Source organism: Lissotriton vulgaris, chromosome 9, assembly GCF_964263255.1.
Source record: "Lissotriton vulgaris chromosome 9, aLisVul1.2, whole genome shotgun sequence".
NCBI lineage: Eukaryota > Metazoa > Chordata > Amphibia > Caudata > Salamandridae > Lissotriton > Lissotriton vulgaris.
This window is the reverse complement of record NC_141697.1, coordinates 14,691,989-14,716,965: the sequence shown is the minus strand read 5'-3', so window position 1 is coordinate 14,716,965 and position 24,977 is coordinate 14,691,989. Positions and strand designations below refer to the sequence as shown.

Sequence of the window (24,977 nt, the reverse complement as noted above, 5' to 3'; positions counted from 1 at the left end):
AAAGAAAGGAGGGATGTAGAGAGCCATCCGGGCTCTCACTTACAATGTAACCATTTACACCCACTGTGTTAGAAATGGGATCCCTGGCTGGCCAGGGCTTGCGCCAAAGTCAGTCAGAGACCACCACTCCTAAGTCAGGGCAAGGGAGTTACACACCAAGATAACCCCTATTCACCCTCTAGGTACCGTGGCGCGAGCAGCAAGGCTAAACTTGGAGGCGATATGAGTTAAGTATTTGCGCAAGCATCCCAGCAACAACACCCAAGGCCCACCACAAAGGAAACTCCACACAAGGTTATATATAAAAATAGCCTTTGTATTACACCAAAACACATTAGATAAAACACACACTTTACATTGTGCCAGGGGCACGGGCAGAATTTACAGGGGATATGTACAAGACCGGGCCACCTTGACCACTGTCAGGAATCAGCACTTTTAGAACTTAGAATACAATACTTGTAGGCCTAGAACTTAGAACATAGAGCCTAACGGACCGTACCTCCCGACCTGGTTGCAGGGATAATGCGAGTGACCTCCTTAGTAAACTTGAGCGGGCGGCCCAGCGAAGCGGCACGACTCAGGGGAGAGTGGTGCGGCTCGAGGCTTGAGCGGGCCACCGGCAAGGTACAAGCGTTTCTCTGGGGCGACCAATGTGTGCGGCTCAGAATAGGAGGGGAAGGCAGGATGCGGGCGACCCAGCGAAGCGGCGCGGCTCAGGATAGAGCGGTGCTGCTCGAGGCTTGGACGGGCTGCCGTGCACGAGCTGCCGAGGGGAATGAGCGAGGCACGTTTCAGCGAGGCCCCAGGGGCCCAAGAGAGATCAGACAAGTCCCAGCAATTTGTCAGGGAAGGCACACTAGAGTCCACTGGTCCTGGGACTCTGGTCAGGGGGCGAGCTCAGTATCAAGCCCTTGGAATATCACTTAGAACCTAACAGAAAATCACTGTAGCACAAAACAAGTAACTACTGGTAATCAGGTAAGTACTCCCTACGCAATCCTAACCACCTTAGGAACAGGTCACGCAGGGAACCAGGACCTCACTAGCACCACCTATACTAGCAAGAACAACCAACTAAATATCACCATACATTTAGGGGTATAGACCTGGGGACAAAACACATGATGTATTAACAACACATTCAGCGGTGTAAGGAACAAGGCACATGATGCATCAACAACACATTCAGCGGTGCAGGACAACACAATAGCGCAAAAATCACATTAGCCACCACCTGTGGCAGTCCCTAGGCCAACTGGCCTCTCTAGGGCTAGGACGCCCTGTGTCCAAAGTCAGGGGCCTAAACGTGGCAGTTGCCCACAAAGTGCTGGGCAACTGGTGCAAACAAGGATGGGCCAACGTGGGAGCCTCGCAGGCTCTGAATAAACAAATGGCCCCTGAGCCTCTCTGGGCTCTCAAAGATACTTGTGGCGCCTGAGCCACTCGTGGGCTCTCAGTAAATCAAAAATGCCCCCTTGAGCCTTTCTCAGGGCTCTCACAATGAATGTGGCACCTTTGAGCCTCTCAGGCTCTGAACTAATATGCCCCCGGGATGTTGGAGCCTCTCGGGCCCGTAAAACAGATGCGGCCAGCCTGAGCCTCTCTGGGCTCTCAATTCCAAAGGTGCGGCTTTCTGGGGCGGGGGGGGCCCTCACGGGGACCCGCGAACACGTGGGGCGCCTTTGTATGGAGTCCCCCCCCCCCCTCTGGGGGACTCGAGAGACCGGTAATGCCCCTTTAAGCCCTCGTGGCTTCACACTCGCAATGAGCGCGAGATCGCGCTACGGAGGGGGGGGGGGGCGGACACCGACAATGTGTCCCGGCGCCCCTCCCTTCCCTTCAGCTCCACTCACCGGGTCTCTGGCGGGCGGGGGCTCGTCCTCGGCGCAGCTCCTCTGCTGTGTCTCCCAAGGACACTCCTAGACTTTCCCAGACCGGGGGAAGCAGAAGGGAGACTCGCCGGTCCTGCCCTCGTCCGGGCGTCTTGTGCCTGTCTTCCGGGTCGCGGCTGCAGCCAATAGCAGCGCGGCCCTGGGAGACTGGAGGCGGGACTTCCGGGTCGCCGTAGGCAGCGCGGCGGCCCGGACGGGTCTCTCGGGCTGCGGCAGCGATTTCCACGGGGCAATGCCGGGTGGGCACCGGCTTAAATGACCATAAGGCGCGGTGGGCACGCGCTCGAAAGGCGGCAATGTCCCTGGCAGGGTGGGCACCTGCCAGAGGACTCGAAAAGCGGCAAGGAGCGGGGCAAACGCCGGGTGGGCTCCGGCTTCCAAAAGTAAAGCGCTCCTAGCGCTGGATGCCAAATCAAGCGCTCGTAAGCGCTAGAAGGGGATGAAGCGCTCCCAAGCGCTATAAGCGAAAGAAAAGCGCTCTCAGGCGTTAGGCAGATGAATACAGCGCTCCCAGCGCTATAAATCAGAAAAGGGTCCAGAGAAAGCGCTCCCCAGCGCTAGTTGACCCTTAGAGTCCAGCAAAAGGTCCATCAGCAAGCCAGGGGCTGGGCAGGGCCCAGGGGGGGCAAGCCTTCCCCTGGGCCCAAGCAGCAGCATGCCCCTGGTAGATCCAAGTCAGAAACAAGAACATCTTCATGGGGTCACAGCCCCTCTTTTATACACCTTTTCCTTTGTCTGTAGGTGCAGGGTGGGGGCATAACCAGTCGCAGCTGGTCTGTGAGCACTGTTGATGACTCAACCACCCCTTTCATTCATCAGGCAGGCTAGGGTCATCAGTCGCACCACAGGGGGCGGAGCCAGCATTGTGTGGGGGAAACCCAGCCTCATTCAGGATACAGGCGCAGCCCCTCCCTCACATCAGCATGCTAATCTCTCCATTCACCACCGGGGCAGACCCACACAGACTTCCTGGAGCCTGGCATCGCAGCCAGCTCCAGCCAATCACACGCCAGCACCTTCACAGCACATACACAGCCATGTCTAGAAGTGGCGCTTACGCACAAGACACATACACGCCGCACATACCATTGTGCAGCATTCACTCTCACGAGTTCGCACATACCAAACTTGACCATGCACGCCTCACGCATCAGGAACTACCAGGGACACAGACATTCCCCATGCATTCCTATGGGAGAGCAGGCCAATCTCACACACGCACTCAGGGAGAGCACGCACTTTACACTGCGCCACAGTGTCAAAGTGCGCAAAGACCAGAAGTCACTAGGCAAAAAGTTCAGGGGTGAACCTGCCAGAAGGGCCAAGTCCAACACACTGCATACACCCCTCGGGGCGGGCGCGACCCGAGGGGATAAATAAACGGCGGAAGACTGCTCAGGGTCTTCCGGCCAAGCCAGTGTGGCGTACCTCTTTTATAGCAGCGCAGCGGGCCTCTCTCCACGTGGCTGCCGCGCTACAGGGGGTCGATTCCTCAGGAGGAGGCTGGGGAGCAGGCAAGGGGGCACTAAGGAGGCTGGGGGCATGTAATGGGGGCAGACTCCTCGGAGGGAGGCTGGGGGGGATATACAAGGGGGACAGACTCCTCGGAGGGAGGCTGGGGGGATATACAAGGGGGGCAGACTCCTCGGAGGGAGGCTGGGGGGATATACAAGGGGGGGGCAGACTCCGGCTCTCGTGGAGCGTGGAGGGTTGGGGAGAGGGCAGTGGTTTTGGAACCGTTTTCACATTTGGGGTGCTGCCATCAATGTTACATCACTGAAGTCTATGGGGGGGGTACACTTTTAGTTCATTTCTACCCCCGTTTGGGGCTGGAATAAGAGAGTGCTGAACTCTGAGACTCCCCTAAGTAGAGTTTCTCTTTTTTCCCTCTGCAGTGCAAGCGCCTAGAAGAAGAACTTCGTTGTGCAAGAGAGAGAACCCAGAAACCGGCCCCTGTGAGCCCTCTGGCGGTGGAGACCCCCCCTGCGCGAGCTCAGAAGGTACCTCTTGCTGTCTTCTCATGTCTCTGCCCCCCCCTGCCCTCCCTCTCTCTGCTTCAGTCTCTGCTCCCCCCTCTCAGCTTCAGTCTCTCCTTTGGCAACAGTCTCTCCCCCCCCCCCCCTTTGGCTCCAGTCTCTCCCCCTCCCCCTTTGGCTCCAGTTCCCCCCCCCCTGCTACAGTCTCTGCTGGGGTGTGGCTCTGGCTTTCCCTGGAGTTCTCCTTCCACTGTTGCCTTGATGACGCTGCTCCATAAACAATGGGCCACCAATCGTCGTTAGTGGCTCCTCGGCTGTGAGTAGTTCTAGACTCTTGTTTATTTATTTTATTTATTTATGGCATTTTTATATAGCGGGGGCTTTACCCAAAGGTGTCAAAGCGCTGCACAATACAACCAAGTACGTTACATGAGGAGAATATTACATATTTACACGTTACAGAAACAAACGAGAAACAAGAAAGGGTAAAATAAAACAATAGGTGGCAGCCGCACACAAAAAACACATTAAACACAATAGGATGAAGATTGCACAGGCAAAGGTTACACATTTTCAATAGTGAAAGAACTTCCTTGAGGGACATGAAAAGGGGTGTATTAATTCTGAAAGTGTCTCTGGAAGAGGAGAGATTTGAGGTCGGATTTGAAGGTCCGGGTAGAGGTGGTGGTACGGAGCTGCGGCGGACATGGTTCCAGATTCTGACCGCATTGCCTGAGATGGATTGAGCCATCAATCTTTATCTTTTGAAGGTGAGGGGCTCAAGCAGTACATTTTCTGGATTACGAGACGGTCTAGAGCCTCCAGAGATTTTCAGTTTATTCGCCAGGTATCAAGGAGAGGAAGTGTGCAAGGCTTTGAGGGTGATACAGGCAGTCTTGTAGATTGCTCTTGCCTCGATGGGAAGCCATCGAAGAGAAGACAAAATAGGTGTGATGTGTTCACTTCTTTTGGCCCCAAATATAAAACGCGCCACTGAATGGAGAACAGATTTAGAAGGGGAAAGGTGGGATTTAGGGAGGCCAGCAAGAAGAGAATTGCATTAATCCAATCTAGAGAGAACCAGAGATTTAACCAAGTTTTTAGGTCTTGCTCCGGAAAGAAACGTTGAATCCCCAGAGCAGACTTTGTAATGAAATTGATGTGGGAGTGTCGATTGAGCCTTTTGTCATGTATGACACCAAGGGATTTTGCGCTGTCAACAATAGGTTTATTGTTGAGTAAATCCAGCTGATCCATCCAAGATTGAACAGGAGGAGGAGAGAGAGAGAGGAGGAATTCAGTTTTGGAAGGATTCAGAACGAGATGATGAGTGAACAACCAGTTTTGGATAGAGTTGAGAGTAGAGTAGAGTTGAGGATTGAGAGATCGTGTGTGGAGGACACCTTGAGGTAGATTTGTGTCATCCGTATAGGGATGGTAAAGGATCCCAGATTTACTTAGGAGATTTCCCAATGGTTCCAAATAAAGATTGAACAAAGTTAGTGCAAGGATAGAACCTTGAGGGACGCCTTGACCAACCACCAATGGAGACGAAAGACTGTTCGCTATTTTGACCATTTGGGATCTGTCCGAAAGGAAAGAGGCAAACCATTTAAGCACTGTGCCTTCCAAACCCATTCTCTGTTGAAGAATGTTAAGGAGATTGTTGTGATTAACAGTGTCAAAGGCTGCAGAGAGGTCAAGAAGAATCAGAAAACAAGACTCCCTGAATCGAGTATACTCAGCACATCGTCGATCATTTGCAGCAGGGCTGTTTCGGTGCTGCAGTTTTGAATGAAACTGGACTGGAATATTATTATCCTTAATATATATGGAAAGTTGATTCGCGAGGTTAGTGATGGGGCGGAAGTTGTTAAGGTTGTTCGCATCAGCTGTGGGGTTTTTTAAGAAGAGGGGTAACCTGTCCTGTTTTAAGGGCAGCAGGAAGGGAGCCTTGGCTGAGGAAGAGGTTAAAAAGACTGGTCCAATAGGAAAGAGTGTGGGTGTAGAAGTCAATGGCGATGTTACTTTGGATGCGGTCGGAAGAATGGTTGGAGGGCTTTGTTTCGAGGATGCAATTGAGGAAGACGTCTTCAGAGATGACGTCAAAGTTCTGCCAAATGACTAAGGATTTGCCCTCCTCTAGGGGGGTAGGATGAATGAGCTGATCCACCAATGATTTCACTTTTTCATCAAAGAGTATAGCAAATTCTGCTGCTTTCTTTGGAGAATCGTCAGGCCTGGTGGTTGGGGGAGAGCAGTTTGGATTTTTGATGAGGTTAAATAGTTTTTGGGCCTGTTTTTGACTGAGTCGCGGAGGGTCCGGATTGTGACGCTTTTTCATGGAAGATGTGTTTGTGGTATTTTGTTCTTGTTGAACGTAGAATGGAAAGATTAGTGGTGGATGGAGATTGTCTCCATTGTTTCTCCAGGATTCTCAGGCTCTTCCTTTCTTCATAGAGGGATGTGTTGAACCTGGTGCAGAAAGAATATGCCTTTTCCTTTTGCTTTGAAGTGGAGCGACATTATCGATTTCGACTGCAAGGGCTGAGAGGCATTGGGAGGTGAGATCGTTGACAGTTAGGGTCAAGCCTTGGAAGTGAAAGCATAGCAGAATCACCAAGAGTGTCATAGTCAATGATTTTGGTGTTACGGAACCAGGTAGTAGTCCTTTTAGGTTGGCCCAGAGTTACAGAGTGAGATAGGCGAAGAGAGAAGGGGATGAGAAAGTTGTCAGACCAGTCTACATGAATAGGGACAGCAATAGTAAGCATGGCTGCTTTAGATATAACAAGATCCAGTATTGAGCCCTTAGGGTGTTGTTTCGGTGCAGTGTTGGATAAGATCATTTTCTGAGAGAAAAGTGGCAAGCTGATTGGCAGCCGAGTCTTCCAATGTGCCCCAGTGAAGGTTGAAGTCTCCCAGGAAGATCTGTCTGTCACTTTGAGAGTATTGGTCGCTGATAAAGTTGGTGAGTTCCTCCAAGAACAGAAGAGCAGTCACCAGGCGCGTGATAAATGGCATGAAATCTGAAGGGTGCGCAGTGTTGGATTTGAAGCTCCAGAGACGGGCATTCGAATGAACGGAAGGAGCTGTTAGGGAAAGCCTTAAGTTGAAGGGAGTTTCTGAAGAAAATAGCAACACCTCCCCCAACTTTGTCTCTTCTGTCATTTCTAAAGATAGAATAGTCGACGGGTAACAGAAGATCAAACATAGAATGAGATGTGTCGTTGAACCAGGTCTCAGTGAGGAAGAGCAAGTCAAGATTGTGGAGAATGATGGTGATTTCCAGTTTGTGTTTCATTGCAGAACTGCAGTTGTGGAGCAAACCGCACAACTCTGACGAGACTGTTTTGGTGACGGGTGTTTAGGCTTTGAGGGGTGATGGGGATAATGTTCTTGCAAGAGGGTGCCAGGGTAGAATAAGGCTGTTGCTTAGTTCTGACAAGAGAGATGGTCGGAATAGTGCACAGAGTAGTCTTACTTGGAGAGGAAAGGTGAAGGGGGTGGCGCTAGAAGTCTTGTAACGAGTCAGTAAGTTAGCGATGTCAGCAGAGGACAGATTGTGACTGTCTTTTTTGGGGCGCGGAAGCAAGGTCTGGAGTTTGGGGAAGTGAATATTTGCCAAGGGAATTGGGTGGTTTGAAAAGGTGGAAATCTCAGTACTTAAGAGTGAGATGGAAGCTTCAAGCTGGGAGATGGAGGAGAGGAGAGATCCTAATGTATTTTCCAGAGAGAGTACGGCTGAGCACGGAATGTTAGGTGGCTCGATGGATACAGGAGGGAGTGCAATTGGCGAGGGAGGGCAGGGAGAGGTGGGGTTGCGGGGGTTATCGGGGTCAAGAGTAAAAGGTGGAGATAGATGGTGGTTGAGAGAGGTTGTTGGTGCAACTGAGGTGGAAAGAGAGTTATGTTTGCTGAGGTTGAACAGAGGAGAAGAATTGAAATCATATTTAGGAGGAGCCAGGCAAGGAACAGGAGGGAGGTCGGACTGTGGGAGGGGAAAGAGGGGAGTCCTGGAATGGCAGGAGGGTTGGGGAGAAGAGAGGAGAAGGGGCTGGAAAGGTCCCGTAAACTAGGAGAGGTGAATGAAAGGAGACAGGAACCAGGCAGAATGGGGGGATTGGGCTAGAGGGTACCGAGGGAGGATAAAGGGTTGAGCATCATTACTGGAGGAATAGGAGGTTGAAAAGAGATGAAAGGGGTTTCTGGAGAATTCAGGGTACAACGAGAGGGGGAGAGTGGTGGGAAGAAGAGAAAGGGGGAAAGTTTGGAAAGTGGAATGGGAAATCAGGTTGTAGGAAAGGTGGGTTAAATAAGTGGGTGGTGACACGGTTAGGTAGAGAGTCAGGCTGCCACTGGCACCAGGCACTGTTGGATCTTTGTGGAGCAGCCATGGACCAGCTAGTGAAAGCCGACTCAGACTTCAGAAGTAAGGCTGGGAAGGCACCAGCAGGCCTCTCTGGTTATTACAGAAGCACCTCCTCATAAGCCTGCTCTCGAGATGACCCAGTGATACTAACGCTTCATCCGTTTTTTGGCAAAAGGTGCTGGTCAAGGCTTAAGCATGTGTGCAGTTCAGAGGTAACTTAATCCCCATCTTCCCTTCATTGCATTCAAATCCCTCAGCCACTGACACCCAACAGCACCTCATAGAAATACCTAACAGTGGACCAAGCAAACCACCAGGTTTGTGTATTCCATCACTGCCCGAGAAATGCCAGACGGACCCCCAGCACCTTGTGAGGGGTGAGGTACCCGACGGGATGTGGGGCATGTAGCAAATGCAACAACCATACTCTGCTCTGATCCCAGAATCAGCGAAGGTGCCAGTTTACAGGACCACCTGGGGGTTGAGACCTGCTACCTGTCCAAGTTACAAAGCCAATGGGCAGGCTCAGACCTTTCACTTTGGCTTCAGCCGGACTCGCCATAGACTTGATATATAGCCAGGCGCCTGCCTTCAGAAAAGCAAGGTATTAATTAGAACCATGATTATATCTTTAAGTGGTCAGGAAAGTTCCTGTTACCAGCAGACTTTAGCACTTATGCATTCTAACACTAAATGAAAACATTTGCTTTTCGTGTTGAAAAATGACCCAAGTTAAAGGCACCAGTAGGGGGCTCCTCACCTTCGAAATGTGACAAGGATTGTGTCAGTCATCAGGGAAAGCAACTTCGAAATGTTTTCAAATACTTCCATTTATGAAAATATGTAGCTTTTTGTTTTTCTCTAGTGCTGACACAGCCCCCTCCTCATGATTACAAACCTCTGAGCTCCCTGCATGTAAAACCCGTTACTTGGCGCCTTCCTATAATCGATTAAAGTTCAAATATTACCTGGACGAGTTCCCAGTCTAGAGGGTCTCAGCCCAGAGCTCGGGGAGTCCCCAGTCCATCCCCTGACTTATGTTTTCCTGCCTGAAGCGATGATGCTGCTTCTTGACATAAGCTCTGTTTGTTAATGTAAACTCGTGTATCGCCGCAGTCGCTGCTTTAATGAGTTGATGGTAATGAATGTGCTTTACATATAAACATATACATTGTAAATGATGTCCATAATATAGTTTATAATCTATATTGCTCAGCTGTGAATGCATAGGGCGGTGTGATGAAAGTTCTGCCAGCCCTGCTTAGGATGGGCTGCTGTGATTGAATGTGGCCTGAGGCATCTCAAGTGGGCCTGCTTCCATGGTTCCAGGTTTGGGAGCTGCTTGGGCGTTCAGTCATTGTTGGTAGATGCTGTCAAGATGGTTCAATGAGTGGCTTGTCCGTGGTTCAGGAGTCTGCGTTGTGCTTTTAGTCCCTGCTGGAGGAAGGCATAGCTCTGCAGTGGGGGTCGTATCTCCTTGTAGCCTTGAATGTGGCTAATTTATGCCACCATTCAAGTCGCCAACTTGCGACCAATGGGATGAGGTTACTGCATGTCAGTTGTGCCCAGGTCTATGTGATCGGGACTTCTAGCCGCAGATTCCTTACCTTCGAATTTCCCAGACATCGTGATTTTTTGTTCGCAGTGCCCCTGCGCACTGGTTGGTGGTGGTGTTCAGCTCCACATGCATCGTCTGCGTTGTCCATGCTGTAAGTGATGTCTGTAGCACCTATGTAGGCAGCTCCTAGGATTGCCAACATCCGTTATCTTCGTTCCGCACTAGCCAGCGCTGATCCGAAGAAAAGTTACCCCTCAGCCATTTTTTGACTGGATATTTTCAAAGTTTTGTTAAGTACTTTTCAGGTTTTGTCCTCCTGGTGAGTAGGACGTCATCGAAGAAAGCAGCATTCAAGCCCTGTGGAGCATGTCATTGGCTGCGGTCGGTTACGGACTTGCAGCTTGTCTGCCTGTGATGTCTGGAGCACGACCATGACCCGAAGTCATACTCCGATAACCACGCCATGAATCCCAAGGCCTAATGTGTGGTGTCCCTCAAGCTCATGGCAGCCTTGCGTATGACGGTCAAGGTCCTGGAAGCCGTAGCAGAGTCCGGAGACAACGTCCCACTGCAAGGCTTATGGACATTCGTGTAAGTCCCATCACAAGAAGAAGTCATAGTCGAAAAGGTCTTCAACTTCTCCTCATCCATCGGCCGGCGAGGCGAGGGAGCGTCGACATTCATGGCCTGGCTCTGCGGTATAGGCTGCGCCAGGTCCGACTCTGTGACTCCCCACCTTTCTGGGAGCCGGTGCGACCCCTGCCCAACCAAAGCACTTTAATGAGGCTATGCACCTCATCTTTGGGTGGCCTGAATCCTGCGGTGTGCCTTCGGGCCCTGCTGAGTCAGAGGGGGCCCCATCTCATTCTGTGCTGGTGACTCTGGCCCTGGCTCTAGTGGCTGCCCATGGATCCATTTCTGGATCTGGACTGTCGCCGGCCGTACCAACGCGACTTTCCCCGATGCCGAACCCAATGCTGACGTTCCCAGCGCTGCTGGCACCATCCCCATTCTAATCCTCGACTGCTATACGTTGCCGGATTGGAGCCTCAGCCCTATTTCCTTGATTCAGGACTCCGGGAAAAATGGGAGGAATCGCTGGACCCTGGGGAACACCAGCCATATGAGGAAGACCTTAGCATGGACCTGTGTACAGAACTTGGTGAAGCCAATGGACTTTACCGCTCCAGATATTGGGCTGCTTTCTCTCCCTACCGTGGCTACGAAGGAGGGAGCTTCATATGCAATGGTGGTGCGGATCTTGACTGAGGTCCTTGACCTTCAGTGCCAGTCAAGACTAACATCTTGACAGAGGTGTTACAACCAGAAGTCTCCACATCTGAACCGCTTCTCCTGTTCAATGACACCCGCACTGACGTCCTTTTAGGGACTGTGAATAACTGCTCGCCACCACCGCCCCACTCCAGTCCACGGCAAACCTCCTGCACTCGCTGGAGTTCACTATCATCAAACACTAAAGTAACCCAGACTCCCTGTCAGATGCTCCTTTTCATCGGAGCCGTTGTGGAGATAGTGCAGATTCTGGAGATAGGCTGTTCGGACTCCTAGCATTCTGCATTCCAATGGCATATGCATACTCTGCAGTGGGACCTGAAGTTTCAATAGGCATAGTATTGGGGAAACCTTTCCGACATGGTCCAGATCTCTAAGGACATTGCGAAAAATCTGCAGTGGTGGCTCACTAACCGCGATTGAGTCAGAGGCATACCGCTCTCCCTTCCCCAACCAGATCTCATAGTTGTGACAGATGCATCATCCCTGGAATAGGGTGGCCATCTGGGAGAGGTGGAGATCAAAGGACTCATCTGTAGCAGAATCCGGACTCCACATCAACCTGCTGGCTCTCCTTGCGATCCGACTGCCAATAAAAGCCTCTGTGCCCTCCATCAAGGGAAGGCTAGTGCAGGTGGTCACAGAAAACACCACCTCCATGTGGTACTGCAACACACAGGACGTGTGGGGTCATGGACCCTTTGTCAAGAAGCTCTGTATCTCTGGACATAGCTGGAACAGCAGGGCATTTCTCTGGTGGTTCAACACCTGGCCGGCTCTCTGAGTGCCAAAGCAGATGAACTCAGCCATCGATGAATAGCGGATTACGAATGGAGTCTCCACTCGGAGGTGGTGCAGGATCTCTTTCAACCGTTGGGATAACCTTGGATGCAAAATTTCAGCAGTTTTACGTGCTGGAGTTTCCAAGGCGATTCTCGTTCGGAGGCACCTTTCATCTCCAGGGGAGCTCAGGCCTGCTGTACGGCTTTCCGCCCATACCACTCCTTCCCAGAGTTCTCAAGAAGATCAAGAATGACTGGCTCAAGCTGTCCTTATGGCTCCAAACTGGACACGGAGAGTCTGGTACCCGAGGGACTGAGCGTGGTCATCGATCCTCCGATCAGACTGACCCTACGGGAGGATCTTCTGTCCCAGCAGCAGGGGACGGTCCTCCACCCGAACCTTTCCAGCCTCCACCTCCATGCGTGGAGATTGAGCGTCAACAGTTGACAGCTTTTGACATTCCTCCCGAAGTCTGTAATGTCCTCTTGGCAGCCAGGTGTCCCTCCACTAAAACGGTATACGCCTGTAGATGGAACAAATTTGTGGCATGGTGTGCAGCAAAGGCTATGGATCCCCTTTCTGAAGTTCTACTTTTCATTCTTTCCCTTGCCCAGCAGGGCTCTGCTCTGGGCACTCTTAAGTGCTATCTGTCTGCTCTCGCTGCCTTTTTTCTGCTGCCTGACCAACCCTCATTATACAAGTTCCCTGTTGTACATAGTTCCATAAAAGGTCTTGTCCATTTGTTCCCGCCTTCACCATTATGCCTCAGTGGGACCGTCATCTGGTTTTACCTTTTTTGATGTGTGCTCCTTTGGAACCTTTCCATAACTGTCCCCTCAGTCTTCTGAGGAAACCGCTTTCCTTGTGGCGATTACGTCTGCCCTTAGAGTGAGTGAGCTGCAGGCCTGGCCATCTACTCCACTTTAGCTCTCAGTCTATCATGACAAACTAGGGCTTCGCCCGAGGGCATTTGTCCACCAAAAGTGGTCACCTCATTTCATTAATGCCAATCCATCCCCCAGCCTACCTTTTATGCTCCTCCACATCCCTCTAAAGAAGAGGAGCGACTCTACCCTCTGGACCCACAAAGAGTGTTGTCATTCTACCTTGACCACACGTGAGAGTTCTGGATGGACAATCAACTCTTTGTGGTGTATGTTGGTGAGAAGAAGGGTCTCACCAGTGCTACCCACTGAGGCCAGAGCTAGATCCTGAATGGCCTGGATCCCTCACGCGGCCTCCACACCTCCGTCCACATCCTTGACCACTGAGGCCAGAGCTAGATCCTGAATGGCCTGGATCCCTCACGTGGCCCCCACACCTCCGTCCACATCCTTGACCACTGAGGCCAAAGCTGGATCCAGAATGGCCTGGATCCTTCACGCGGCCCCCACACCTCCGTCCACATCCTTCGCTTCCAAGCTAAGGTTATCTGCTGGGCATAGACCATCACAGAAGACTGAATCTCTGGTTCAAGAACCCCTGGCCTTTAGAAAGGAATGATGGGTTCCTCAGTCTGTGTCAGGGAGTGAGGCTAGAGTCTGGAACTCTTTACTTCCGGGTTAGGCACCACTTCCTCGCTAACAACCGTTAAATCCGAAGAGAAAGGCCTTCTGTTCCACAGACAGTTCAGTTCACATCATGTCTCTTCTACCTGCAGGTACTGGTGGGATTAGAGTCTGCACTGTCTCTTGCCTGGAGGCCTACCTTTCACTGTCTCTTGCCTGGAGGCCGACGTTGGACTGTCTCTTGCCCGGAGGCTGACCTTGGACTGTCTCTTGCCTGGAGGCCGACCTTGGACTGTCTCTTGCCTGGAGGCCGACCCTCCTCCCCCCTGTGCTCTTTACAGACGGTTACTGAATATTTATCAGTTGTTGTTTTCTTAAACAATGTCTATTTCTTATGTAAAGCACTTTAACACCTTCAAGTAATGTCTGCTTTAAAGAAAGTCGCATAAATAAATAGTATTGAGCGTTGTGTACAGTAAACAAATTTTCCTTTGAAGCACTGACTACCTTGGTAGCATTATAGAGTAACATTACTGTATGTTACCTCTGAGGGTCTAACTTCATCTCCTCCCCGAGTGAGCTCTGGTCCGCTCCCACTCCCTGTCCTGAGGGTTCAGTGCTGGAGTAATTTTACTCCTTGCTTACTCCTGAGGGTCTAACGTCATCTCCTCCCTGAGTGAGTCCTGGCTCCGCTCCCCTCTTTTTGAAAAGTCATGGCTGAAGAGGGGATATTATACCCGCTTGAGCTCAGAGTGATATGTGTGGGGTGAAGTTGGAAAAACCACAGTTGATGGACAGAATGCAGAACAATGTCATACATTCACCCCAGGACAGAGATCTGGGCCTAAATCCATCGTTTTTTTTGCACTCCACACCAGTCCAGTTCAGACATGGCCATATGCAAATCAGTCTGACCCTGTGCCTCATGGGAACAGTCCAGCCCGAACTGCCAAGCCATGCCTTCCCCCGACCGGAAACAAGCTTCCGAGGACCGGTTTCTGGCATTCCAGACGTCTTCAGCCCGGCTTGCTTGAATCCAGTGGTGTGTAGAGCATGGGACTCACGTCTGAGCATACCCATCCCACTCGGGGTGACAAATGCAAAAACCACAGTTGATGGACAGAATGCAGAATAATGTCATACATTCACCCCAGTACAGAGATCTGGGCCTAAATTCATCGTTTTGTTGCACTCCACAAATCGCCAGTTAGACATGGCCATATGCAAATCAGTCTGACCCTGTGCCTCATGGGAACAGTCCAGCCCGAACTGCCAAGCCATGCGTTCCCTGGACCGGAAACAAGCTTCCGAGGACCGGTTTTTGGCATTCCAGCCGTCTTCAGCCCGGCTTGCTTGAATCCAGTGGCGTGGAGAGCATGGGACTCACGTCTGAGCATACCCATCCCACTCGGGGTGACAAATGCAAAAACCACAGTTGATGGACAGAATGCAGAACAATGTCATACATTCACCCTAGTACAGAGATCTGGGCCTAAATCCATCGTTTTTTTGCACGGCTGGAATGCCAGAAACCGGTCCTCATAAACTTGTTTCTGGTCCAGGGAAGGCATGGCTTGGCAGTTCGTGCTGGACTGTTCCCACGAGGCACAGGGTCAGACTGATTTGCATATGGCCATGTCTGAACTGAGGTGGTGTGGAGTGCAAAAAAACGATGGATTTAGGCCCAGATCTCTGTACTGGGGTGAATGTATGACATTGTTCTGCATTCTGTCCATCAACTGTGGTTTTTGGGGTGAAGTTGGTCCCTAAATTGTCCAGTTGGATCTTACATTTCATCAGGACCGTGGGATCCCATCTACTCTAGAGGGGATGGTTTGGATCACGTCCCCTAAAGTCTGGACACGTGTCGTAGTCCTGTGTGAAAGTAAAAAGGTTGAAAAATGAGGAGTGAGGTATACCTTCTGGAGAACACCTGGAAACAGGGTTTTTTAGGCCCCCACCGTGACGTTCAGGGTGAGGGAGGAAGAAATCAGCTGGAGGTCCTCCGAGCGCGGGGCCTACCAGCGTCTGGACATCACCAGGGACTCACCCCCCTAGGAACTGCACCCCCCGCTTTTGTCATAGTTTTCTGAGGCCTGAGCCCTCAGGACCTACCAAGCCCCTGTCCATCGATTTGTGATAAGAAACATCTTCAGCTCAGCCCCCCCCAGGGCGGGAGGTACTAAGTAAATAGGCCTGTAAGAGTCCCACCCCTCCAGTGCGGTGTGATGGTATGTGCGTGTGCACGTGAGCTCACCCCCTGCAGTGCAGTGTGACAGTGTGTGTAAGAAGTTGGCCTGGCATATGCTGTCCACTAGTTAAAGTGGGCACCCTGTACCAGTCCAAACAACCCTTATTCAATCAATCAATCAATCATTTGTAAAGCGCACTACATTCCCGTGAGGGTCTCAAGGCGCTGGGGGGACGCTACTGATCAAACAGCCAGGTCTTGAGTAGCCTCCTGAAGGTCAGCAGGTCTTGGGTCTGTCGTAGGCTCAGTGGGAGAATGTTTCATGTCTTTGCGGCGAGGTGGGAGAAGGATCTCCCACCGGTGGTTGTTCTTCGGATGCGCTGGACGGTGGCGAGTGAGTGGTCGGTGGAGCGTAGCTGGCGGTTGGGGAAGTAGAAGGAGAGCCATCTGTTGAGGTAGGCTGGGCCGGTCTGGTGGAGTGCCTTGTGTGCATGGATAAGGAGCTTGAAGGATATCCTCTTGTTGACGGGGAGCCAGTGCAGGTTTCTCAAGTGGGGGGGATGTGGCCGTGTCGTGGTACGTTGAGGATCAGTCTGAAGTAATCAGGGTTCCCAAGGCCTACATGCTCCGAAGATAACCCACTTACATTCAAGAACTGTTGGCACGGAAACTGTAAAAGTCAAAGAACAAGTTTATTAAGACCCCATGGGGTGGTGGTACACTCATACAGCACCCTTCGGTAATGCAAGAGGTATCACACCGAACATCGGTGTGACCCTTTCTTTTATATGATTCTACAGGTAATAAAACGTACACGCGGCACAAAGTTGCAGGACATTATGTACATATAAGGGCATATTTTGGAATACTGCCAGCTCATTGGAGGGTTTCAAACCCACTGGTCAGTTTGAGGCACATTCCTAAGGAGTGACTGGTCAGTGTGAACTGCGCATGTGTGAGCTTGACCAATACTAAAAATAGCCTGTTGCTGGGCAGACTCGAGTGGTCAATGGAGGCGCCTTGATACCTTCGGGTTTAGTCTGCGCGCTATAAGTTGCATAATAAATAAATAAATAAACGGACAAAGGACTAAAGGGCACGCCGGCCACGAGGCCGCTCATGATCTAAGATGGCCGCCAACACATACAAAATGGCGTTTCTACGTATAGCTAATTTAAGCGGGAAACGTGTAGCAAAGCTAAGCGCTAACCCAGCCATCGTCAAAATACGACAGACGACCCTTTTAGCGTTTAGCTGAAGCTACCTCATAGTGGACATAGTCAGGGTGTTCATCTTCTACACCAATTAGCATTATTTGTGTTACTTCTTTATGAAGCATCATTTTGTCATGAGCAAGAGCTCGTCTCGATGGTACACAAACTGACAAGCACATAGAACAAAAAACTGGGCCACACTGGATACATAAGCAAATGGAAAACAGAATTCCCACAATAACACATAGAATCGTTAACAGTTTCCATCCCCAGGTGGTGAGTGTTGACCAGAACCATCCTGACAGAGTCCAAGTACCATTATCTGGATGTATTTCAGCCGCTATCTTATGTAGTTTAGTGATAGCATCATATACAGATGGTGAATTATCAGGTATGTAAACGCAACAGCTACTTCCGATGATTCTACATGCCCCCCCACGGTCAGCTAACACTACATCCAGAACCATCCGGTTCTGAAGTCCAACAATTCTAGAAATCTGTACTTCTTCAGTGATATTTCCAAGTGCAATTGCGGTATCATTAGCCACAGCCTCAACAACACGAGTTAGTCGTCGGATCTTTCGACTGTTCAAAGCTGCCCCAACGAAAGAGAACAAACCCAAATTGAAATCCACATATTGTTGCAAGGTAGTGTCCGTTTGATCAACATCGTCCAAGACAAGGGAGCGTTTATCACGATTTAAAACAAAGTCGTGATAGAGGATGTAGTTGTTGTGATACATTGGTGAGGCAATGAATACAGGCGGCAATACAAAAGACACATAGCAAGTGCCTGACCATCCCAAAGGAAGCTGATGATAACCCTTCGTTCCACAGATGAAGTAAGTATTTCGGGAGGTGACAAACGATATACCAGTAGGACTATCAAACGTGAGTGTGGTGTTACATTCACTTCTCCCAACAGAAATTACACCTTTATTACGTATACATAGGTCTGCTTTGGTAGCGATAACGTTGATAACATGTGCATTCGATACATTGACATTTCGCTGGTTGCTATACATTCGTGAAGCAGACACATTTTCAGGGCGGTACTCCTCATATTCAAATCGAGTACCCTCAGCTTGTGGATACCCATCCCGATCATGATGACACAATTTATTTAAACGGAAAAGCACTCCCCCTTTTGTGGGCCATCTCAAAGTAAAGAGGAGAGTATAAAATGCATTACAGGATCCATTATGTGAAAATGGGAGAGGGATGAGTGGAGTACCCCCTTTCTTCTGATGCCCTGGCAACATCCCGCACACCCAGCAATTTGAAGTATTTGTCATATTGTGTGTATGATGTAAGATCTGAATAAAACTATTGTTCAGATAAGTCTGTCGGTGCCGTTCTTCATGATAAGGCAGGGTGAAATGGAAATGTTCAGATGGAGCCGGGGTAGTCGGCAGCAAATGTTCACGTGCAGGTACCACAAGTTCAACTACCCAGGCTATTACCGCAATCACCACAATAGTCAGGACAAAGAGAATGGCACCCAAGAGTCTCTTATCTCGTGCTGCTGATAATGCCATAGTTCTGAAAACCTTTGCTGAGTCTCAAATAGTTCGATTTAGTCACAAAGTTTCACATACACATGCGTGTATACCTAAAAAAAGAAAAATGTGGTGCTGAACTCCGAGGTAGCCGTTGTTTTCTTCTCCGGGCCAAGACGGGTGTCGCTACACTGGCAGAACTGATCCCCCCCCCTTGGAATTCCCGGTTTCCGTTTCACAAACCTGGAGCGGTAACCAACCAGTCATTAAAAATACAAAAATCTTCTTATCGAGTTATAGCGTTCTCGTCCGGCAACAGTGTGGTCCGGGAAGGCTCCCTCAACTTCGGCCGACGTCACAGCTGGGCTCTTTTCTTTCTCCAAGATCTCTTTGTAGTCGGTCAGCACAGCAGGAGTCACCAGATCCGGAGTGACACGGCGGCAGTGTGTCGAATGCACCCACCGCTTCCTGTTGGTCACTCGTACAGCGGTTCGGGTTGCAAGGAGGACCTGTTCGGGACCCTTCCACCTGGGCTCCAAACTGCTTGCTCTCTCAAACGACCGAATCATGACGTGGTCCCCAGGACGGAGATCATGGCCTTCTCCAGTAGAGTTGTCAGGGAGCGCTTCTCGAACCTGTTGATGAATAGAGAGTAAATCATTTGTTAATCGTGCCAAATAATCATTCATCATAACACAAGGCACATCATGTATTAGTCGCGGCTTAGGCACCCCCCAAATGTTCATGGGGCGCCCAAACACCACCTCATAAGGCGTAAGGCCAGTTCGTGAATGGGGTACTGATCTAAGAGAGAGTAGCGCTAGCGGCAAAGCATCTGGCCACTTCAATGATGTAGACGCCACAATTTTGGCCAGTTTCAGTTTCAACGTAGCATTGTACCGCTCGACCAGGCCTGCTGACTGAGGGTGGAATACAGCGTGGAACTTCTGCTGAATCCCTAACCCCTTCAGTACATATTCCACAATTTTCCCAACAAAATGAGGCCCATTATCGCTCCACAGAAATTTACAAACTCCAAAGCGAGGAAAGAATTCCTTAAGCAACACCTTAGCTGTTGACAAAGCCGTATTGTCTTTCGTGGGGAAGGCCTCAACCCATTTGCTAAAGGCACATACCACCACTAGGACGTACTTCAGGTTGTTGCAGCGCTCGAGTTGGATGTAATCCATTTGGAGTACCTCGAATGGCGCAGAAGGTGGAACGAACCCTCCTTTCGGAGTATGGGTCCCCTTTCCAGGATTGTGTTGTAAACAAACCAGGCAGGTCTGCACTACTCTCTTTGCAGTATTAGCAATCTCAGGATGTTCCCAAACTCGTGTTAAAAGCCGAGTGATTGCAAGAGCTCCGACATGCGCCAGTCCATGTGTCATCTGGACCATCGCCTGCAAGTAAGCCGCAGGCAATTTCCACTTCTCCATGTCTTTGCTTCTCCAACACCCCTCGTCATCTAGTACCCCATCTGCTGCCCATGCCGCAAGTTCAGATTCAGTAGCTGATTTTTGAATATCCAATATTTCTGCTCTAGCATCACTCCATCGCTCAGCCTGCGATTGTTCCACGTACATGGGGGAGCTAGTTCGGGACATAGCCGTTTGTCTTGCTATACTGTCTGCAAAGGCATTTCCTTGACCCACTTTATCCGTGATCTTTTTGTGGGCACTGCATTTTACTATCGCTACTTTCTTTGGGCCTAGCAGCGCATTTAGGAGATCACGCACTAGTTCTCCGTGCATAATGTGCTCTCCGTGAGATGTCAAAAACCCACGTTCTCTCCAGAGTAGCCCAAAGTCATGTGCCACTCCGAAGGCGTACCGGCTGTCCGTGTATATGTTCACACATAAACCAACACTCAGTTCGCAGGCTCTTGTTAAGGCTATCAGCTCTGCTGCCTGAGCCGACTTTTGTGGTATCCTAGCTGTTTCTACCACTGTCTTAAGTGTCGTGATCGCATAGGCTGCGGAAGTCGTACCATCTGGCAGCCTTAAACACGATCCATCAACCCACAGTTCCCCATCCACATCTGGAAGTGGGACATCCTGTAAGTCGACACGACCCTTTGTCTGTTCCTCGGTCAGGAAAACACAATCGTGATGTTTTTCTTCCTGACCCTCCTCGGCCGGATAGGGCAATAAAGTGGCAGGGTTCAAAGTAGCGCATCTTTTCAGTGTAATATGTGGCGCCAAAAGTGTCAGCTCATATCCTGTTAGCCGTGCACTCGTGAGGTATTGGGTCTTTGTTTGGTTTAGCAGGGCATCTACTGTGTGAGGAACTAACACCAACAGTTTGTGTGATAACACTATTCCCTCACTCTGTCGTATGGCCACTGCTGTTGCTGCTACCGCTCGAAAACACCCAGGCAACCCTCGTGCTACAGGATCCAGAATGGCAGAGAAGTATGCACATGGTCTCTGCTTATCCCCGTGTAATTGCACTAACACTGACAACGCGCACCCATCATTCTCATGCACGTACAATGTGAAAAGTTTCGTGTAGTCTGGTGTGCCTAACACGGGTGCGGAACAAAGGGCCTGCCTCAACTGTTCAAAAGCCTTCTGACATTCATCTGTCCACTCAAGGGGCATTGGTGTGGCTTTGGACAGTAACGCCAGCAACGGTTTTATGATATGTGAAAACCCCATAATCCATTGTCTGCAGAAAGACGTCTACCCTATGAAGGCACGCACATCTCTCTGCGTGCGGGGGACTGGTGTGTCTAAAATTGCTTGAATTCGATCAGATGTTAATGCACGCCCCTCCTTAGACAACAGATGACCGAGGTAGGTCACCTGAGGTCTACAGTATTGAAGCTTTTTCTTCGAAACCTTATGATTGTTCTGTGCCAAAAAGGAAAGCAACGCAAGTGTACTCTGTTCACATTGTGCATAAGAGTCAGCAGCAAGCAGAAGGTCATCCACGTACTGGATGAGAGCAACGCCGGACTGCAATTTAAAGGAATCCAACTGCCTTTTCAAAGCCTGGCTATAGATGCTAGGACTTTCAGTATATCCTTGGGGAACACGACAAAATCTATACGATTTATTATTTAGCGTAAAGCCAAACAGGTATCTGCTATCAGGATGAACAGGGATGGAAAAGAACGCATTCTTTAAATCAATTACACTAAACGTGGTGGCCGTTGGTGGAACCAAAGTAAGCAAGGTCGTAATATCGGACACCACCGGGTATTGAGGAATGACAATTTTGTTGATCTTTCGCAAGTCAATAATAAAGCGATAGACTTTGCCGTCAGTATCTCTCTTAAGGATCGGAAGAATAGGGCTGTTGCAAACATTATAAGGGACTTCCTCCACAACCCCTGCAGAAATCAAATCCTGAACAATATGTGTCAATGCAATTTCACCTTCTCTCGAAATCTTATATTGTGGCACTCGTGGTAGAGGGGCCCCCTCCTTAACAGTAATATGTATCGGTGGAATACGCATCTCTCCCACATCCGTATCTGAGGTCGCCCATAACGTATGCGGTAGGGAGGCTAAAGCTGAAATATCTGAGATGGCGTAAAACCGGTCGGGGTCAGGATAATTGTCATTCAGGATAACCCGCACTCCCTCAGGAGCGCATCGTATTGTTGCTCGAAAATATTTAAGCAGGTCAATACCCAGGATATTATCTGGGGTATGGGGTGATAACAAAAATTGACCAAAACAAAAGTATTTGTCAAGACATAGTGCAAGGGGCTTGGACAATGGGCTGGGAGAGGGTGTGCCATCAAACCCTACACATGTAATCATTTCGCCAGACAGGGGAGCCCTCGGAACCAAGTTTTTCGACAAAGCGCTACGTGTAGCTCCTGTGTCAACTAGAAATTGATCAGTAGAACCCAGAATACCCGCTGTTACATATGGACCCTGCTGATCTACCTGCACTTCAACTGATTCCTTACCCCATCCTACGCAGTCCTATGCATGCACATAATCCTGGTGTTCCACATTCTCTCCCTCCAAAATCTGATATTGATTCCGCCTATCAAACATATTTCGTTCATCCTGGCCACGGCCCCTCACCTCAACCTTTCCACGATCACTTCCGCCACCTCTCGCTCCCGTATAACCTCCTCTTGACCTTCCGCCTCCTCGACCACGCTGGCTACGCTGCTCACGGAGTACCGGACAATCTTCGGCCCAATGCCCAAACTCCTTACAATAAGCACACTGATCTTCCGCTATGTCCGTACGGCCATACGACGTATTTCCTCCACCCCGTCTACCTCTATCATTCCCTCTACCCTGTGTTCCCCGAACCTGCGCCAACATCACCTTCGTTTTCAATTCCTTCGCCTTTTTCTCTACACTTTCTTTAGCCTCCAATTCCTGCCGCTCATAGTACTGAGCCATAGTTAACAAAGACGCTGGGGTCGCCGTGGCCCAGGAACTTTCACTCGACTTCAATCTTTTTGCAATCTCCGGTAGGAGATTAGCCACATACTTATCTACAAACAAATGCCGACCCGTATCGTCTGTCAAAGATTGACCACTGTAATCATGAAATGCCTCCTCAAAGCGTGTAAAGAAATCTGAGACCGTTTCATCGGGTTTCTGTTTGCACGACGTCAACATAGTCCAATCAATCTTTTTAGAGGGAACAAGCGTCTTTAATTTAATCAGAATAGCTGCCGGGAGATCTAGAATTAACTGACAAGGCTTACATGCTGGTTCCCTGTCTAAATCTGCAGCATTAATTTCTTTCCAGGTGCCCCCCAATGTCGTTTCATCATTATTTTTACGAATTTGTCTCCACATATCAGGTGGTAGAATTAACCCAAAAAACAAATCTATATCCACAAGAGTCATCACACAAGACGAAATAGCCCCTTCCACCCCTTCATAAAATGCCGCCGGGTTTTTCCGAAGGTCAGGTAAAGAGTTTTTCAATGCCATAACATCTGCTCTATTCCAAGGCGTATATACCCAGTTATATACAAAATACCCTTTCGCATCCTTTGACGATTTATCATCATCTGTACCTTCCCCTTTAGGTGGAACATACAAAGGCGCGGCTTCACGCATAGGCATAACATGCAATGCAAAACTCTTATCTGGACCCCGGAGAGAACATTCCTTAATCTGCCCGTTATTTTCCGATTCGGACTCCTTTTGCCTCCTTTTCCGCTCCTCCCGCAATCCAGTTGTCTCGTCTCGCAGCTGGATCAGTTGCTTGAATAGGTCGTCAACATCTGCAAGATCAAATACACCTTTAACCAAATTCTCACGATACACTGACAACGATTTAGGTTCTAACGTGTCTGAAAGTTCACGATACGATGCAACCACTTCATCCGCCAAACTAGACAGAAAATACATTAATTCAAGATCTGACCACGCCCTCTTCTCCACAAGCAACTGATCCTGAGAAACACATTTCTTATTCACTTTACGAGCCCAACTACGTAAATGCGCGGACCTCTCCGTGGTAAACCTGAGAGCAGTTATACCCTTCTTTTCCGTCTTATCCTGCCCTTCATCACCCGAATCTTCAGCTGGAGCCGTTGGCGAAACATACGGAGGCGGTGACCGATCTAGCAATGAAAAATCATCAATTTCATTATTAAGGACAGGATAAAGCGGTCGACGAATAGGGAATTGACCCGTCGTTTGCAATTTATGTTCCCGTTCTTCCCTCTCTCTTTTCTCCTGAGCCTCTTTTTCCTCAAGCTGTAAAGCCTTATCCCGAGCAGCCTTACGCTGCTCTTTGTCCGCCAAGGCAATTTCACGTTTCATTCGCTCACGCACCGCTTTCTCCCACATTCGCACACAATCAAACATGTTTTGTCTTGACCTGCGTTGAAACAAACATTGCTCTACAAACTGTACTTTACGTAAATCGAACGACCCATGTAGAGGCCATTGCAATTCAGGATCGGCCTTTGTATACTTATGCCATAATTTGCTGTACATAATAGGGGGAAGGCCATGTTTAATATACATTTCGCGATTTGGTGTTCCCTCTGGGGGAGCTGGCTGTGATTCCGCTAACCTAATTGTGGTACCATTTCCAAGACAACACATCCCTCGAAGTGTGCTAAAAACAGGCATGTTCAAAAAGTATCACGAAAGCGTGACACCGTATAAAAAAGGCACTTACAGTACTTCACACAAATGTGCCGCTCAAAGGGAAAAACAAAGTTAGAGAAACATCTCTACATGCCTGCCTATGTGAAGTGCACTGCACATATAAGTTCAAAGTTCACAAATTCACAAATGTTAGCTAACTCAAATCAAAGTCATAGGTCATAATTCGGCAAGCGTCCGAGGACTACCTTACCGATCACAAAATCATAGAACTTCAGTAAGCGTCCGCAGACTACCTTACCGATCACAAATCTTACCCAAATTCTCAAAGGTCCAGATTCCAACTGCCAAGGTCTTGTAAGCCAAATCAGCCTAACGGCACTTTCTCAGCAACGCAGACACTCAAACTCAGTCGGAGACCGGCGCCACCTGGAAGGTCAGATCGGAAGGGAAGGAAGAAACACCGTGGCAGCCAAGACTCGAGTCACTCGTGGCAGCGCGCGTCCATGGCGAGTTTCCAAGCCTTCGTCACGACCTCTCCTTCGGGCATCCGAGTCGCCGATGAGTCCCTTCGTGGTCGCCAATTTGAAGTAATCAGGGTTCCCAAGGCCTACATGCTCCGAAGATAACCCACTTAC

The 24,977-nt window shown here is 49.7% G+C and overlaps 1 protein-coding gene across 1 annotated transcript in view; it reads left to right on the top strand.

Moving 5' to 3' along the window:
• The window catches only part of MIPOL1 (mirror-image polydactyly 1), a 561,381-nt gene that overhangs the window by 187,467 nt on the left and 348,937 nt on the right, over positions 1-24,977 (top strand). The window contains exon 6 of the mRNA XM_086937912.1: positions 3,791-3,895. Coding sequence (XP_086794038.1) covers positions 3,791-3,895 — 105 coding nt within the window. The remainder of the gene's footprint in view (positions 1-3,790; positions 3,896-24,977) is intronic.